The sequence below is a fragment of the Centrocercus urophasianus genome, unplaced genomic scaffold (assembly GCF_019232065.1).
Source record: "Centrocercus urophasianus isolate 14NV4802_14NV808 unplaced genomic scaffold, USGS_Curo_1.0 seq_1215, whole genome shotgun sequence".
NCBI lineage: Eukaryota > Metazoa > Chordata > Aves > Galliformes > Phasianidae > Centrocercus > Centrocercus urophasianus.
This window is the reverse complement of record NW_024884382.1, coordinates 70,377-87,058: the sequence shown is the minus strand read 5'-3', so window position 1 is coordinate 87,058 and position 16,682 is coordinate 70,377. Positions and strand designations below refer to the sequence as shown.

The 16,682-nt window shown below is 62.4% G+C and overlaps 2 protein-coding genes across 2 annotated transcripts in view; both read right to left on the bottom strand.

Moving 5' to 3' along the window:
• Positions 1–6,359, bottom strand: part of SPEG (striated muscle enriched protein kinase) — a 29,646-nt gene extending 23,287 nt beyond the window's left edge. Inside the window, 1 exon segment of the mRNA XM_042811196.1 lies at positions 5,939–6,359. Within this exon segment, the coding sequence (XP_042667130.1) occupies positions 5,939–6,359 (421 nt within the window).
• A 1,928-nt stretch (positions 6,360–8,287) lies between these two features.
• On the bottom strand, positions 8,288–12,712 carry DES (desmin). Its single transcript, XM_042811189.1, has 9 exons — positions 12,094–12,712; positions 10,581–10,641; positions 10,297–10,392; positions 10,048–10,209; positions 9,845–9,970; positions 9,511–9,731; positions 9,377–9,426; positions 9,104–9,186; positions 8,288–9,030 (listed from the first exon to the last, which is right to left on the bottom strand). Exons 1-9 carry the CDS (start codon positions 12,645–12,647, stop codon positions 8,989–8,991), a joined length of 1,395 nt encoding a protein of 464 aa, XP_042667123.1. The 5' UTR covers positions 12,648–12,712; the 3' UTR covers positions 8,288–8,988.
• Between the last annotated feature and the right edge of the window lie 3,970 nt (positions 12,713–16,682).

Here is a 16,682-nt window from a genome sequence, read left to right as displayed (position 1 = left end):
AAGAGCAGCAGGCTCATTTTGCAGCCCCCTACAGTGCCAGTGGGCAGCACAAAGGGGCTCCCACTGCTCCCTCCCAGAATGCGGTGCTGGCCAGAGGGCAGTGACTGCACGAGACACATTTGTATTCAGGCTGAGCCAGTTTGAGCCAGGCTTCACCTCCCCTCCCCGACTGCCTGTGCTGGTTCTGGCTTGCAGCCCGCCTTTCAGGCCAGTGAAAGATAGATGAGTGATTAACTGCACCATCGGCGGATAATTCCCCCATTAAAAAATGAAAATGCAATTGAGTGCCATTATCGGGTGTGCTCACGGCTTCCCCGGGGACTGGCGCCATCAGCTCCCACCAGATCTGGTGACTGCACCCAGCAGTGTAGGGCCCACAGCTACAGAGGGGGGTGAGCCCCAGCCCTCTGCTCTACAACAGGACCCCTGGCCTAGACCCCTGGGGCATGGCACCCACCCACGGCTCAGAAAGCAGCATCCCACAGATGCTGTGATGCAGGGTCACCTCCAAGCAGCAGCCCTCTGCTTTCAAAGAGGAGGACAGAAAGGGGGCAGAAGGTTACAGGAGCAGCCTGGGACAAACCCCATTGGGCTGAGATCTGGGCAATTCAGCCACCAGTGATGCACCCTGCTTGGGGGGTTCATTTTCAGAATAGGAAACAGTGCAGGGGAGCCCCAGGAGCCCACCCTGCATCCACAGAAAAGGGGAGAAAAGCCAGTGGAGATGAGCATTCAGCCTCAGCCCTGCCCCACAGTGAGGTGCAGTGGGTCCTGGCCCTGCCTCACTGCCCCAGTGCCTGCATAGACCCACCCTCCTCATGCAGGGTCCTGCCAGGGGGCCGTCCACCCCTATAGCTGTGGCTATGGGGCAAGTGGGACTCCTGGGGCTATGGAGCAGAGCCCCCTCCTGGGACATGGAGCCAAGCAACATGGCACTGGTGTTACCGACTGTGAAGCCAACAGGGAGCAGGGCCAAGGGGAAGTAGGGAGGCAGCCCGTGTGGTGTGCCCAGAGCATGGCCAGCATAGCTGGACCATGCCCTGGCACGCAGGCTGTTCGAAGGGCAGATGGGGCAGCCAGGTGCTGCCTCCAGAGGAGATGAATGCCCCCACACCTGGGCAGGGCTGTCACCTCCCCACAGCATTCCGGGGGGATCCATGTCCCCATCCTGCACCCCTGGGTGGGGACTGTGGGGACACCCAGCAGGGTAACAGCAGGGTGGCCAAGCACCCATGTAGGGTGTAGCAGTGGGGTGCTGCTGTGAGCCCCACGAGAGGGTTCCTGGCAGGATGCCCCCATCCTCCCCTCACTGCTGAGGCCCGGTGACGTCCTTGCTCCTCGCTCGGCGGAGCGTGCGGAGAGGCCCGCGGAGGATCTCTGCTGTGCCAGGCATGCTCCTGACGCGGAGGGGATGACGCATGCAAAGCCTCGTCTCCAGCTCCGTGACCACCGGCGGCGGGGCCGGGGGGAGCCATGCAGCCGCCTCCACTGGCTCCGGAGGGCTGGCAGGGGACAAGACCCTCACCATGGGCTCGCAGCAGTGCTGGCTAAGGCGATGCTGAACACCTGCCCGGCACTGCTGCGTGGAACCGGCGGCTCTGCGGGCGGGGCTGGCGGTGGGATAAGCCCGGGGGGGGAGAAGGGCAGGGCCGGACTCGCCCCCTCCCCACCCAGGAGGGACGTGCGCCCGCTTCCCGCTACTTCCCCCCCTCCTCCCCGCATCACCGCCGTTTCTCCGTGCGCTCACCAGCTCGCAGCCCTTACCTGGAAGCGTTTCTTCACCCAGATCTTCTTCATGCTTCTGCAGAGCCCCGGCGGCGCGGCTACCGCCACTCAGGCCCGGCAGCGCGGCAGCCCGCAACTGGGGGGGTCCCCGCTGTCAGCGCCCCGGTGGAGCCCCCAGCATCCTCCCGGGGAGGGCGGAGGGAGAGGCTGGGGCTCGCCAGGTTGGGCTCTCGGGAAGGCTGGGGCTGTGATCATGAAGCATCACTGGAGTGCTCCTCCCTCCATCCTTCCCCCGCCTGCCTCCGCCTCCGCCTCCCGCCAGCCCTGGCACGCAGTAACAGCGGCGGGGGACGGTCAGGGCACAGGTGGCGGAGGCACCGCGGGATGGGAGACGCACACAACCCGCACTCCTCTGCCTTCCTGATGGCTTTGGCTGTGCGGGATGCTGGGCTGCCGAGCCCCCAGCCCAGAGTCACGGAGCTGCTCCCCGCTCCTGCACTCAGCACCGCTCAGTGCCGAGGGTCCTCAGCGCTCCCCAACGCAGATGACAGCAGCACAACGCTCAGCACCGGCGCTGCGTGGCACTGCCACAAGCACACCACCATGCCTGGCAGCTCCGGCTGCTTTTCCACACTCCCCCTCCCGGCCCACGGCTCCCAGCGTGGAGCTTGTCAAGGCTTCATAATAACTTGCAAATTAGCAGGTACAAAGGGAGCTGCTCGTACCACGGCTTGTTGACAGCCCCACCATCCGAGGGATGCTGTTGGGTTTCCGTGGAGACCCCGTGCGTCAGGCGAAGCACACAAGTGGCAGAGCTGGCACAAAAGGGATTTCCTACTGGAGCGTGGGGACACCAATGTCCCTCTCAGCCTGGTGCCACCCTGCCACCCCTAAAGAAAAGTGTCTTGCTGGGTGTCCCCCATGCACCCTGGCACAGATCCTGTCCCTGCTATGTGCCACATGCCACAATGACACTTGCTCATGGCACAGCCTGTGTGCAGGGACAGCCACCCTCGCTCCCCAGCATCCCCGTGCTGCTGATAGAAAGATGCTTGAGCACATGGTGCCCGCTGCAGCCTGAGGACACAGGGACACAGTGTGACCTTGGCTGGGGTGCTTGAGCACAGAGTGGGATGGGAGGGGATGTTTCCTACCCACTGTGCCAGCCCTGCTGCTAGGGCACTGGGCACAGAGGGTATGGAGAGAGGGATAGAGCCCTCCCAGTGGAACCAGGGCATGGCACACACCAGCAGGAGAGGAGCAGGCAGTAGTGGGAGCTGGGGGGCAGCACCAGGAGGAGGAAGGGGCCACAGACCTGCACACAGCCCCCAGAAGCTGTACTATATTTACCCATACTCGGGCCTGGGTCTCGGCTTCTCGTATGTAACACAAACCCTACAGCCTGTGAGAATCCGAGGGGATGGCACATTCCTCAGCAAAAATAACCCCCCGACAGCAGGAGAGAGGGCAGGGGTGGAGGTGACTGACTGGACAGCTGCATGCTGCTCCCCTACCCGCTCCCAGTGCCCCACAGGGGGCCAGCAGCACAGCTTCAGAGTAAGCCCTGCACCCAGGTGTCATGAGACAGAGCCAGGAGATCCCAAAGGGCTTTGTTCCCCACGTTCCAGCTATGCCAGGCTCTGGTGAGACACAGCCAGGCACACTGCCCACCCCATAGCATGCCACGGGCTAGAGTGGGCACAGCAGTACAGGGAAACTGAGGCAGCCCCAGAGAGTGCCCAGAGAAGGTGACAGCAAGGGGAGGCTGCGGGCTGTGTCTGGCTTTGAGCAAGCAGAGCGTTCAGGAGAGCTGGCAGGGGCTCTGGAGAAAGGGGCAGCTGGCACTGGGCACAGGCACAGCTCTGCAGAGTAAGGGCCTAAAATTAGGCACCGAGATAAATGGTGCGAGGTGCTGAGCCACCAGGGACACTGTCAAGTGGGGTGCATTCAGTACCACCAGCCACAGCCTTGTACACCATAGCTGTGGGGAAAATGGGAATCAGGGAGGGCACGGAAGGTGCTGGGATCACTGCCATGGAGCTGCACAGCTGTGCCAAAATGTGTTAAGTCCCCAGGAGACATCCCATGCCCTGCACTCTGCTTCAGGCAGGCTTCATCTCACAACACCAAGGGGCAGGGGCTGCACAGAGCAGGTATCACCATGCAGGGTCATCGTGCAGAGAGCACCATGCAGGGAGCATTACGTATGGACTGCTTCATCCGCCTCCCTGCTCCTGCACCCAGACCGTTCTGCAGAGGCAAGGTTACACAGAGCTTTGATTGCTGAGTGCAGGTGGAGGCAAGGAGCAGGACCCTCTGTTGGGCGCTGAAGACACACAGATCCAACCCTGAAATAAGATGCAGCCTCGGCATCGCTCATTGCTGGCGCAGCTAAGGAGGCTGGGCTCTCTAGCAGGAGATTACTGGGGTTTGGAAGAGGTGATTTAAGCTAGCTCATGGTGAAAAAGGCAGGAGGTAGAGCTGGGAAGTGACATGGCATTAGTGGGCAAGGAGCCGATGGTGGGGAACCCTGGAGCCCCTCCTGGACTCATGCACACTCCCTGCTCCCCGTGCCAGGCACTGACACACTCACGGGACCTGGGAGAAGAGCAGGAGAAAATCATTAGTGGGGTGGAGCGACAGATTCAGGGCAAGGGATTAGAGGAGCTAAATCGGGCTCGTGCGAGCAGGGGGGAATGCAGAGCCAGTGCAGGAGGTCCTGAGCACAGAGCTGGGCAGTACAGAGCCCCCCCAGCAGTGACCTGAGCCACCTTGAGAGAGCTGTCAGCCCCATGGAGAGCTGCAGGTCAGTTCACACATCAGGGAGAAAAGGCGGAGGACAGGAACATGGCACTATACAGAGATCGCTGTGCTCCAAAGCAGGGCAGAGCCACAACCCTGCCCTAGGGCTGGCTTTGGGTGGCTGTTTGCTGAACACAGCACATGGGAGCGCCTGGGGCAGGGTGACATTCACTCCACAGCCCTGGCTGCTCTATGCCTCCTGTGGCTGCTCCAGAAATGTGGCCATGAGGGCTGGGAATCGGGAGCAGGGAGGCATGCGTCAGCACAATGAGAACAGGAACCTGGGGAAATCAGGCAGCTCTGAGCAGAGACACACTGCAGGTCAGAGTGAAAGAGGGATGAAGCGCCACTCTATGCTCCCATCACAATCCACAGTGCCATTGACCCCAAAGGTGCAATGCATAGTGACCACATATCCCCACTGCAGGGCAGGACAGCTCCTGCACACTTTTGTGCTACACCCCTAGGCTCACAACCAGCAGGAATGCATAATCTCCAGTGGCGCTCCCCCAGCAACCCAGCCCCACACAGAGCAATGCTTTTTCCTCACAGCTTCCCCATGCAGCACAACCCTGGTGCTTTCCTCACCCATGACCCCAGTGTTTGCATAGCCACCCTCACACGTTGGCACTGCTGCCCAGCACCTCCATCCAGGCAGCCCTGGTAGCACCTCAGTGCTCCAGGGAGGTGGCACTGCCCTGGGGTGATGAACCCCCTTCTGTTCAGGATGAGGCCCCCACTGCAACCAGGTGCCCCACACACACCCCACATAATGCTGAGCATAGGGCAGCCATGGGGCTTTGGAGATCAAACTGATGCTGTCCCTTCTCTCTTGCTAATTAACCACCAGGCCCTGCCTACTTACATGCATAAGCTCCTCCTTCATCCCTCAGGCTCCTCCCCCTGCTTCCCCACACTTGGGGGTCTCAGTTCCCTCAGTGCAGCACTGGTGCCCCCAGTGCAGCCCCGGTGCCTGCTACAGCTGCAGCAGTGGCATTACAGCCACTTGTGCTCAAGGGGACTGGTGCACGGGGGTGGCTGATGCAGGGGAACCAGGGGTGCCGTACACTTAAACAACATGACCAATCTCTCTCTCCTGCTGCCCCATGCAGGCTCAACATCACATGCTCCAACCCCTCAACGCCCTGGCATCCTGCCCCGTCTGGCAGAAGCTACTGCAGCCACATGTTCACTTCCCAGCTGCACAGCTGCCCTGGTGCTGCCAATACAGGTGATCCCAGCCCGTAGCAGTCAGACATGGTACAGCTCAAGCTCAGCCAGCCTTTGAGCACAACGTGTGGGGAAAGCCTGTGAAGTACCACCACTGCTTTCAGCATGGGGAAGCAGTTCTGGTGGGGATGCTGGAACCGTGGTGGTGGAGCAGCGGTGTCGGTGGCCTTGTGGCCCTTACCTTCCATGTCGATGATGGCCAGCACAGCGCTAGTCATGGCCTCTCCTCGCTCATTCTCAGCGATGCATGTGTATACACCGGCGTCCTCCTTCGTGCTGTCCCGGATCCACAGCGTGCCGTACTCCTCCCCGCGTGGGGCCAGCTGCTCCTCGTTGTGGTACCAGCGCAGGTTGGGCTGGGGGTTCCCCACCACCACCACCCGCAGTCGGATGTCACAGCCAGTGCCAATGGCCGCGTTCTTCAGCTTCCGCACAAAGGCCGGTGCCGCCAGGCGAGTGGGGCCCTCCTCAGCCGTCCCCTGCTCCGCTGTGACCTTGGCACGCTTCGGGGGGATGCCGGGGCTCGGAGGGGCTCTCCCCATCACCCTCCCGGACTCCCCACTGGCCCCGCTGGTGCTGCCACGTGTCTGTGCCCGGTGCATGCTGCTTGCTTTCCTTTCCTCACCTCCCCAGTGCCACAGTCCCACGCCCCAGTTTCCTTCCTGGCGCACACCAGGGGGTTCCGGCAGCGAGGTGGCCCCCCTCTCCAGGTGCCGTTTGGTTCACAGCCTCCCCCAGGCCGGCTACAGCCCCGAAGGTCGTGGTGCCGTGGGCAAGCTGGATACTATTTTTAGGCTGGGGGCTCAGATTGCTGCTCACCGCATTGCTTCTCACCCAGCACAGCACCCGTGCACCATGCTCCACCACAACCCCTGCCCACCCTACACCTTGGCACCTGCTCCGCCGCTGCCCTGTGCGGGTCCCACGGTGCCGGCGCTGCCCTGCCGCTGGGCCCTCACATTCCCCCCTCACCCGTCCCGCGCGGCCCCCGCAGAGCTGCGCTCCCTCTGCCCCCTCTCCTGAAGTGGCAGCTGCCTCTGATATGTCACATTCCTTGGCCAGGCTCCCCCTCTCCGCACCCGCCACGCAGCTCTGCAGCCCAGCTCCTCTTGCAAAGATAGAAAGGGGCCAGCACCTTTCCATATTAGCAGTGAGGCCGGAGGGGAACCAGCCTTCCCCCCCACCTTCCCAGCCGTGTCACCGGATCGGGACATAGAGACCCTGGTGGCATGCGGAGAGAAAGGACACCGTCATGCTTCCTGCAACGCGAGACCCTGTGGTGAACTGGGACAGGATCCGGGCTCTGCACTCCATCCCCAAGGAGGGCTGTGGGTTTTGGGGTGCATCTCTTTAGCCAGCAGCCAGGGCTACCCGTGCCACACAGTGCCTCGCCACCCCCAGGCAAGGCAGGGCTTCCCCAGCTCTGGATTTATGGCACACATCTCTTCACCTGGCCCCAGCCACCCTCTCCAAGGGCTGTAAATCTGGGTGAGCGGGACGTTAACGATATGGCACGCTGCTCGCCTGCTGTGAATGAGACTGGCTGGCTTTGGCAGAGCCAGCGGCCACCAGCACAAGGGCAGCTGATTAGTGGCACAGCACCAGCACCGATGTTCTGCATGTAGGGGAGCAGCTGCGATGCCCTGGGACATGCCAGAGTTGGGGAACCCGCTACCCACACCCAGAGTTGCAAAGCAGATGAGCAGACCCCAGCAGAACCAGAGAAAAAGTCTGTGACAGCCCTGGGGCCTCTTCTGCTGCAACTCAGTGCTAAGAACTGCTCCTTCCCCACTTTGTCTCCAGCCCCAGGGCTGGCAAGGAACAACTGCCACAGGGCAGCCCCTGGGGTAGCTGCGGTGCGGGGGGTCTTCAAGAGGGTGGCAGCGATGGGTAAGGTGGGGTCAGGGCAGAAGGCAGAGACTTTGCTCCACCAGCTAGGTAGGGAGGGAAGTGGCTGGTGGTGTCGTCTGTCCCCAGGGCAGTCCTCGATGCCACAGGGCCACCTGCTGGACGTAGCTCTTGAGGTCTGAATGCCCTACAGCCTTCTCTTTGGTCCTGCAGCCAAAAGAGGGGGGTCCTCACAAAGACAGGAAGCTGTGCTGCCTCTCTGGCGGCAGCCCTATCCGCGTCGCTGGCAGCAGCTTGAGGACACCTGTTTTTTGTCGCTGAAACATCCCACTGGGCTCGGTGAAGGCAGAGAGGGGCAGCACTGGCTGAGAGCCATCTCAACACCTTGTGACCCTGACGGGGGAGCACAGAATGTTCTTCCGTGTGCTGGGGGCCAGCCCAGCAGGGCTGTTTTGGGAATGGTGGACACCTCTCAGGAGGCAGAGAGTCCCAACAGAACATGGGGATCCCAGAGCCACTCTGAGCCTGCTCAAGGCTCAGTTCCCCTCGGGGACGGGCTCTGCTGCGGTCCTGGTATCGGCAGGGTTGCTTGCTCCCCAGCAGTGGAACTGAGTACCCCCGATGCTCCTCTGTGCGCCACCCCTGCCCCTCCCACGCCCCATAGATGCACTGGAGGCAGGGCGATGCTCCTCTGTTTATTTCAGCCGCCGGCAGTCACGTACACGCGGTGGGGTGGGGGTGCGGTGGGGCGAGGGGTGGGGGCGCCGGCCCTGGCCCCCGGGCCTCTCTCCGGCTCCTCTCTCTCTTTGCCCCCTCTCTCCCACTCACTCACTCCTGCTCTTTCCTGTGTCCACCTACGGGTTTCCTCTCGGCTCAGCCAGCCCCGTCCCCGCGCAGCCTCTCCCCCCCACCCGCCCCCGGACGGGGCTGCCTCTAGGGCACGTGGGGGGGAGCGCAGAGCCCCGGCCCCCGGAGCACCCCAACCTCTCCCCGTCCCCGGCATCGCTGCAGCCCCACCCAGGAGAAACTCCAGCTCCGGGCCGGGCTGCGGTGCCGTGCGGGGAGACGGGCTCCTGCTCCTGCGGGACCGCCCCCGAGCGGGGGGGGGAGCGGCTGCGGGGCGCGGGGGGGATGCAGAACCCGCTGCTGGGACCCGAGGCCACCACCTGCTCCCCCCACCCCTTCCTGCCTATTCCCTCCGTCCCTCTCTGCCGCCCCCCGGCCCGGCCCTGATCCTGGCGCTAGCTGCGAAGCCTTGCGAAGCCGAAGGAGAGAGCCCGGGGGTGCGGGGAGAACCCGGGCCGTGCCCGGAGGCGGCCGTGTCGGGGGGAACTACGGGCTTGGGGGGGGCGAAAGGGCGGCTGGGCACAGGGATAGACTCTTCTACAGCACCTCGTGCTGCTGCTGGGTCGCCTCGCTCACCACCTGAGGGAAAGGAACGTGAGATGATGCCATGTCCCTGATCCCCACTTCCCATCTGTCTCCCCACAGTGCTCACCTCTCCATCACGAGTTTCGATGGTTTTGATCATCACTGTCTTCTTGGTGTGCACCTCGGAGCCACGCTGGTCTGGGCTGGTTTCTGTAGGGAGGGGGACACAGGGATGACAGCGACCATGAAGACAGGTGGCATGGGAAGATGGCACTGGGGCCGGGGCAGAGGGTTTCCAGAAGCCCTAGGTCACCCCACCTCACCCAAACACCTCATGTGCCCCTCTCCCTTCCCAAGCTCAGCGTGGCATCAGAACCCCCGAGGGCTCAGCCCAACTTACCTCGGAAATTGAGAGCAGAGGCAAAGGTCTGGTGCATGGGGATGCTGATCCTGCACGGACACAGAGGGAAGAACTCAGCGCCAACCACCCCAAAACCACGCCCCCACCTTGTCCTGTTTCCCCCTGCCGCTCACCGGTTCTCCTCGCCCTCCAGCAGCTTGCGATAGGTGGCGATCTCCACATCCAGGGCCATCTTGACATTGAGCAGGTCCTGGTACTCGCGCAGGTGCCGGGCCATCTCATCCTTCAGGTGCCGGATCTCCTCCTCCAGCCGCGCAATGGTGTCCTGGTACCCGCCAGCTTCCCCTGCAAAGCGCTCCTCCATTTCTCGCATCTGGCGCATCAGCGAGTCATTCTGGGGAGACAGTGGTGTGTGTCAGCAGGGGGGTGGCACATGGAGTGTTTCTGGGGCACCCGAAAGTCCTTCCTGGAGAGCCTGGAGTTTGTTCTGTGCTGCCTATTGCTCACCGTGCCCTTGAGGGCATCGATCTCGCAGGTGTAGGACTGGATCTGGTGGCGGTACTCCAGCATCTCCTGCTTGGCCTGCCGCAGGGCATCGTTGTTCTTGTTGGCTGCTTGAGTCAGGTCAGACACCTGTGGAGAGGATGTGGTTGGCAGATGTTGTCATGGGGATGGACCCACCGACCCCCAGCCCATCCCCAGCCCCACACCTTGGATTTGTACCACTCCTCAGCCTCGGCAATGTTCTTGGCGGCGATGCTCTCGTACTGCGCGCGGATGTCCCGCAGCGCGGCTGTCAGGTCGGGCTTGGAGATGTCCATCTCCACCTGGATATGCTGCTCCTGTAGCTGAGCCTGCAGCTCGCGGATTTCCTGGGGACACAAAGGGGTGTGTCAGGGCCCTGCTCCCTGCTCCATTCCCCAGCCCCAGCCATGCCCATGGGACTGCCCCGCACCTACCTCTTCGTGCACCTTCTTGAGGAAGGCAATCTCCTCCTGCAGGGACTCAATGCGTCTCTCCAAGTCAATGCGTGCCAGCGTAGCCGCGTCCACATCCTGGGAGGACACAGAGAGTGGAGTTAGGGGTGGTGACAGGCACCCTCGGGCTGCACAGGGACCACCAGCCAAGGCTGGAAATGGCAAAGCTGTGCCCACAGCCATGCTTCAGTGATGGGCACTGGTTGTTTGAGGAGGGGGCAAGGAGGACAGAGGTGTCCAGGCAGCGTCGGGACTTGTCTACTTACAGCTCGGAAAGCAGCCAGGTTGTTCTCAGCCTCCTCCTTCAGCTGGATCTCCTCTTGAAGCCTGGAGACAGAGAAGGAGGCATTTGGGGACACCCGGACAGACCTCTGTCCCCCAGCATTGGTGTTTCCTCTTGCTGTCCTCAAGCACAGCGTGGCTGGTGGGAACACAGCAGATTGTCCTGTACTCCCAGCAGGCGGAGAGAGGGCTGGCTGGGGGCCAGGGGTTCTTCCTCCCATTCCCTATTATAGTCAACGGCAACGGGAGCACAAAGGCATGAGGTCAGCTCTGTGTCATGCTCACTGCCCCGGCCCTTATAGGGACGAGTGGCCGGCAGCTGGGGGACAGGGTCCTGAGAGGCAGCCACTGGCTGAGTCACTCATGGGGACAGCAGGACGGGCTGGGCACCTGGCTCAGAATGTGGGGAGCCAGAGTGAGACAATGGGTTTTGGAGACTGTGAGTATGGAGTGCACCCCAGGAGCTGTGACGAGGGAGGGGGCTGCCCTGTGCCCTAGGCTGCAGCTCACAGAGTCTCAAGGGGACAGAGGTGCCTGTTTGTGTTGGCACAGTAATGCAGGAACCTGACACCCGTTTGTCCTGTGCCCTGCTCCTCCCCTGACATTTGGGGTCGTCCTACAGAAGCAGTGCAGGTGGGTGGCAGGACAGCCGACTGCAGTCAGCCTCACAGCATCAGTTGCTCCAGCCTGAGCTGCTGCTCCTGCTGGGTCATCCCTCAGTGGTGGGGTCTCCAACCTTCCCTGTCCACATCCCCATGATGGCACAGCAGCCAACACCTGGACTTCAGGACCAGAGGTTCTGCCTGGTGGCCCCGTGCTTGTTGCACCACAGTGTCCCTCATCCCAGTGGCCATTCCCCCAGGCCCCAGCCTCATCCCCACCCTAAGGCATCCCTACAGAGCTTGGAAGCCCCTTCTGTTCCTGGTGCACCATAGCACCCACAGCAGGCCAGGAGCACTGCTGGCCTGCGGAAGTGCAGCCGCTTCCTCCCCTCCCTCCCCCGCATCCGGAGCCAGCAGAATCCTCCCCCACACCCCACAGCCCTCCCTGCTTCTGTACATCTGTCTATCTGTCCATCAGGTTTAAGATCAGCCATGAGCTCTTCTTGCTGTGAAGAGCAGGGCTCCCTCATCCCTGGCTCCAGGGATCCTGTGCCATCACTACACGAGAGTGCAAGGGACACCTCCTGCTGCTGGGGACCTCCTCCCACTAGGTGCTCCCTCAGCACCTCCAAAGGGCTGGTGTGCACCTTCCCTGTGCCACGGCTTAGGTAACCCCATACCCTCCCAAGACCTGCAGACACAGTGCCAAGGCTTTGGCCCTGCCGCGTGCCCTGTGGATGGGTGCCCAGCAGGAGACACACACAGGGAGAAGTGAAGGGGTGAGGGGATGGAGTGGCGGGGCCACGGTGGTGAACACCCAGGGGGATGCCAGAAAGGTCTACCCAGGGCTGGAGCCATTCCCAAGAAGGGATTGGAGAGGAAAGGGCCCCCTCACCTCTGCTTGAGCTTCTGCAGGTCATCTAGCAGGTTGTCACGCTCCACCTCCACGCGCGCCCGCTGCCCAGTGAGCGCATCCACCTGGCGCCGCAGCTCCCGCAGCTCCTCCTCGTACATCTCCGCCACGCGCGTGGGCTCCTTGCCCCGCAGGCGGTTCACCTCGGCCACCATCAGCGCATTCTGCTGCTCCAGGAAGCGCACCTTCTCAATGTAGTTGGCAAAGCGGTCGTTGAGCTCCTGCAGCTCCACTTTCTCGTTAGTGCGGGTCTGGAGGAACTCCTGGTTCATGGCATCGGCCAGGCTGAAGTCCAGCAGCTCACCGGCCCCCTGGTAGGCGCTCTGGTAGGTGCGCAGCGGTGTCACGCGAGTGGTGCGGAAGGTGGACAGGGTGGGCACGGCCGAGGTGCGCGACACCTGGTAGACACGGGAAGTGACAGAGCTGCCGCTGCCCCTGCTCCCGAACGAGGCACGGGGGAAGACCGGCGAGGTGCCGCCGCCAAAGGTGCGGCGGTAGGAAGAGACCCGCTGGCTGGAGGAGTACGACTGGCTCATGGTGGCGGTGAGGCGGCGGCAGGGAGCAGGGAGCAGGCAGCAGGGCTGGCGAGCGGCTGGAGCTCGGCGAGGCGTCGGGAGTCGTCCTGCGTCGCTGCTATTTGTATCCTGCTGACATCACCGGCCCCTCCTGCTGCGGGACAGCTGGGGGATGCTGCTGGAGGGGACGGCTGCCAGCCCCCGCCCTCAGCACTCACCTGTGGGCACCGCTGGGCCGTGGCCCCCCAACAGCCCCCGACAGCTCACAGCCCCCCTAGGGTTCCCCTTGTTGCCACAGTCCTCTCAGCACATTCCCCCTTCCTGAGCAACATTGCTGTGGGACTAAGGAAAGGGATGGGGGCAGATGGATGGCGATCCCCCCAGCACTGCCCTGACCCCAGCTGGGGCACAGTGCTCCCATTGAAGTGGACACTGGGCTGATGCCAGAGAGTAAGAAGTGAACTCAGCACTTTTCCACTCCTGGAGCCCAAACTCTATGGTCTAGCAGGGCACACTGACTAAACTGGCACCCCAGCAGCATCCCAACTTGCCCCATGGCGAGAGTACCAGGCTCAGCTCTCTGTGTGGGGCCAGATACCATCCCCACTATGGGACATGCCCTCAGAGGGGGGGGGACACAGGAAGAGAGCAGTGTGGGTCCCCCTGACTTGAGCGTGCTTGGAATTACCACCACCCCGAGCCCATTTTCTGGCACACAAGGGTCCGAGGTGGGGCTGGGCACCCTCAAGGCGGTGCTGAGTGACCCAGAGCAGGTGCTGGGGTGCAGAGCAGCCCAGTGACAGTGACGTCACCCCGAGTCTTGGCTCTGGCACATTCCCGAAGCAGCAGGCACCCAACCAAAATAGCCTCATACTCATTCGCGTGGGACATCAGTGGTATTTATAGCTGGGGAGGCACCCTCTTAACCCTGTCTGTACCAGCTACATGGATGGGGACCCTGTCCTCCCCCTTGTCACTGTCACCCCCCATGCAGGGATTAGCAGGATTAGCATGCCTGGGCCCTGGGGACATCTCTCTCCAAGGAAAAGACAGTTGCTGCTGCTTGCACTTCTGGGGTGGCCATGCTGGGAGGCCCCCTGCTCCCCAGGCCCTACTGCCCACAGAGTGCTCCCTACCATACCCAAACCAGGCTGCTCCGGGAGACGGCACGGTCCTTGCACCACTGTCCCCAGGACGCTTTGGCACAGGGGACTGTTGTGCCACTGAGCATAGGGTGACTCAGCAGCAGGAGCAGCACTCAGCCCTGCACCTCCCAGCCCCATGCATGCAGAGAGTGGTGCCTGGGCTCAGCGCTACAGCCTGAGGACAGTGAGGGGCTGGGGGCAGTGAACTTGGGCAGATGGTCAGGATCCCACATCTGGGCTGTGCCCCTCAGACCCTCCCTCTGTTTGGAGTCTCTCCAGGCTGCCCAGACGCAGAATAACACCGTGGCTTCCCGGACGGTGCTTACTGCCCAGTGGAGCCTGACTTTAAAAGGGAAGGTATTTCCAGATGAGGCTGTTTCATCCCAGCGGGGGGGACATTGTGTAAGGGAGGGCTTGAGGGACGAGAAGGAGAAGATGGAAAAACATACAGCATCCTTCCTCCCTCTGCCCCCCTTCCCTGCTCTGACCATGCCCAGCTTGTCTCTGACCCCATGCATCAGCCCGTGGCTAAGATGTAAAGGGACACACGGGTCCCCATGCCAGCACAGCCCCACTGCTCAGTTGTCCCTTCCAGTGACTCCATCCCACTGCTCTGGGTCAGGGTTGGGGTCAACACACTGCATGGGGAGTGGCTCCCAGCACAGTGCTGACCCCACTCTGGAATGCACTTTCTGAAGTGGCCTTTCCTTGGCTGCCCTACAGCCTTCCGGGACACCATCACAGGACAGAGGCCCTGCATTTGGCATGGGGCCGACAGAGGGACAGACGCCTCTTAGGAAATTCCCTTCTCCATGGTGTGGGAAGGAGGCAGGAGAAGCGGGAAGTGGAGATGTGGGCAGATGGGTCCTCAGCCATGTGCTGGGTTTGTCCCACTCCACAGCACTGGAGACAAACTTAGCATGGTCCCTCCAGTTGTGGACCGGGGCAGAGGCAATGCCCCAAACAATATCCCCCACCACGCTCAGCATCATTCGGCTTCAGCCCAGGCCATGCTGACCCAGATGGAGCCTGGGAACGGGGCCCCAATCCCTAGCGCTGGCTTGGCCCCAGCTCCCGCAGGGCCCCGGGATGAAGGCGTCGGGAGCCAGAATGTCAAACAACACCGTGAGCCAAGCCAGCTGCATCCCGCAGCCAGCCCTCCTCTCTGGACCTCCCTCCCCGCTGCTCCCCCGGGATTTAAGGCACGCGGGGATCCAGGCACAGCCTCTCTGGGGCTGCGGGCACTGGGGGCTGCAGCCGGGCGGGATGCAGGGATGGGGTACCGGCTGCTACTCAGTCTCATACCACGGTGCTGCTGGGCAGGTCTGGGCCCTGTCTGGCCTTCTGCTGATGAGGATGAGAAAGGAGCAGCCAGGGTGTCCCCCCCACTTCGCTGGCCCCCGGCCGTCTCCCTCCATCCCGCTCCTTTTACAGACACGAGTGTCTGAGGCTCCTTTACCCTAACAGGGAAGGAGCGGACGCCTGTTCTCTTAGGCGCGTGCTATTGTCTAAATAGGAGATCACTCTTCCTCCGTGCCTGGAGTGCAGCCCAGCCAGCGTGCCGGGGTCCCATGGAGCCCTGGGTGCCTCCAAAAGCCACAGATCACTGTTTGCTGCTCCCTTCAGGCTGCTAGCATGGGCACAAAGCAGCCCCAGTCCACATTCCTCCCTTCCCAGGTTTAGCGATGCTGGGGGTGGCTGCTTGTCCCTGAGTGCCATGGGGATGCTGGGTGTAACACAATTGCCATGGGGATGCTTGGAGTGGCTGGCTGACCCCATAATCCATACGAATACAGGGCATGGCCCCCTCGATCCATGTGAGTGTGTGGGACGTGTTTTCACCTTTGTCCAGGGGGACATTATGGGGGCATTTGTTAGGGCCTATGTGGATGCTTGGGGACAACCACCTCCATGCCCTGTGAGGCTGCCTGTACTGATCAGCCACAACTAGCTGTGACCCATGGGGATGCTGGTGATGTTCACCTGTCCCACAGGCCATAGGGATGCCCACAGCTGACCTGGCTGCCCACATAGATGTGGGATAACTTGCCACCCTCGCAGCCCAGGAGAATGCTGGGTCATCCATCTCCGTGGCCTTGATGACATCACCCATACCAATAAGATGAGGCAGCACTCACTCCATCCCACTGCATGGCTGGTGGCTGGTGTAAGGGCAGCCGTGTGCTCAGCCTCCAGCAATGCCCGGGCATTGACTTCACTTTCCCATGCAGGGACACGTGGCCTGGGCTGGGGGCTCGGCAGCAGCATAGTTGCCATCCCTGCACTCATCCTGGCAGGGCGGGTGCTGGGGGGCTGGCAGGCTGCAGGAGAAGGAGGCGGCCCTTCCCGGAGCTTTGCACATCCATCCTGGCTGCCTGGCCCTTAACCCCTTCCAGTGGGGCTCAACTCCAGCTGCACGGTCCCATAACCACGGGAAACGGCACGGCACCGCAACCCCCGGTCCCCTCTGCACTGCACACCCGAGGGCGCATGCAGGAACCCTGCGGTGGGTCACGAGCTCTGCAGCGAGGGTCCCAGCCGCACTGAGCGCTGCAGGGTGGGGCAGCTACGGGGCACAGGGCAGCAGGTGCAGGGTGAGTCAGGGAGCACCCAGGAATAGCCACTGGCAGCTTTTCCAGGAAGACCCTGTGGCTCTGGGAATCAGCAGCAGCGTGCCAAGGTGCTGCCCTTTGCCCATTGCAGCGCGGCCACACCCGGCCCCGCCACTCACCCACACCCCTGGCACCCTGATCCCATATCCACCCACTGGGTGCAGCGAGCAGCCCCTGACCTGAGGGCCCGCAGCTGACCCACGCACCTCGAGCCCCCGGCAGGAGGCTGCACGCGGTGTATCCGGCACGCCGTGTTTGGCTGCGGTAGTCGCTGTTGGCATGGAGACCCCCAGCTGTCC

Excerpts from the sequence above, each read along its gene's own strand:
- DES (XM_042811189.1), bottom strand. The coding sequence starts at position 12,647 with ATGAGCCAGTCGTACTCCTCCAGCCAGCGGGTCTCTTCCTACCGCCGC. Across the intron at positions 10,642-12,093 it reads CTGCAGAAGCTCAAGCAGAG|GCTTCAAGAGGAGATCCAGC; the intron begins GTGAGGGGGCCC and ends CTCTGTCTCCAG. Across the intron at positions 10,210-10,296 it reads TCAAGAAGGTGCACGAAGAG|GAAATCCGCGAGCTGCAGGC; the intron begins GTAGGTGCGGGG and ends TTGTGTCCCCAG.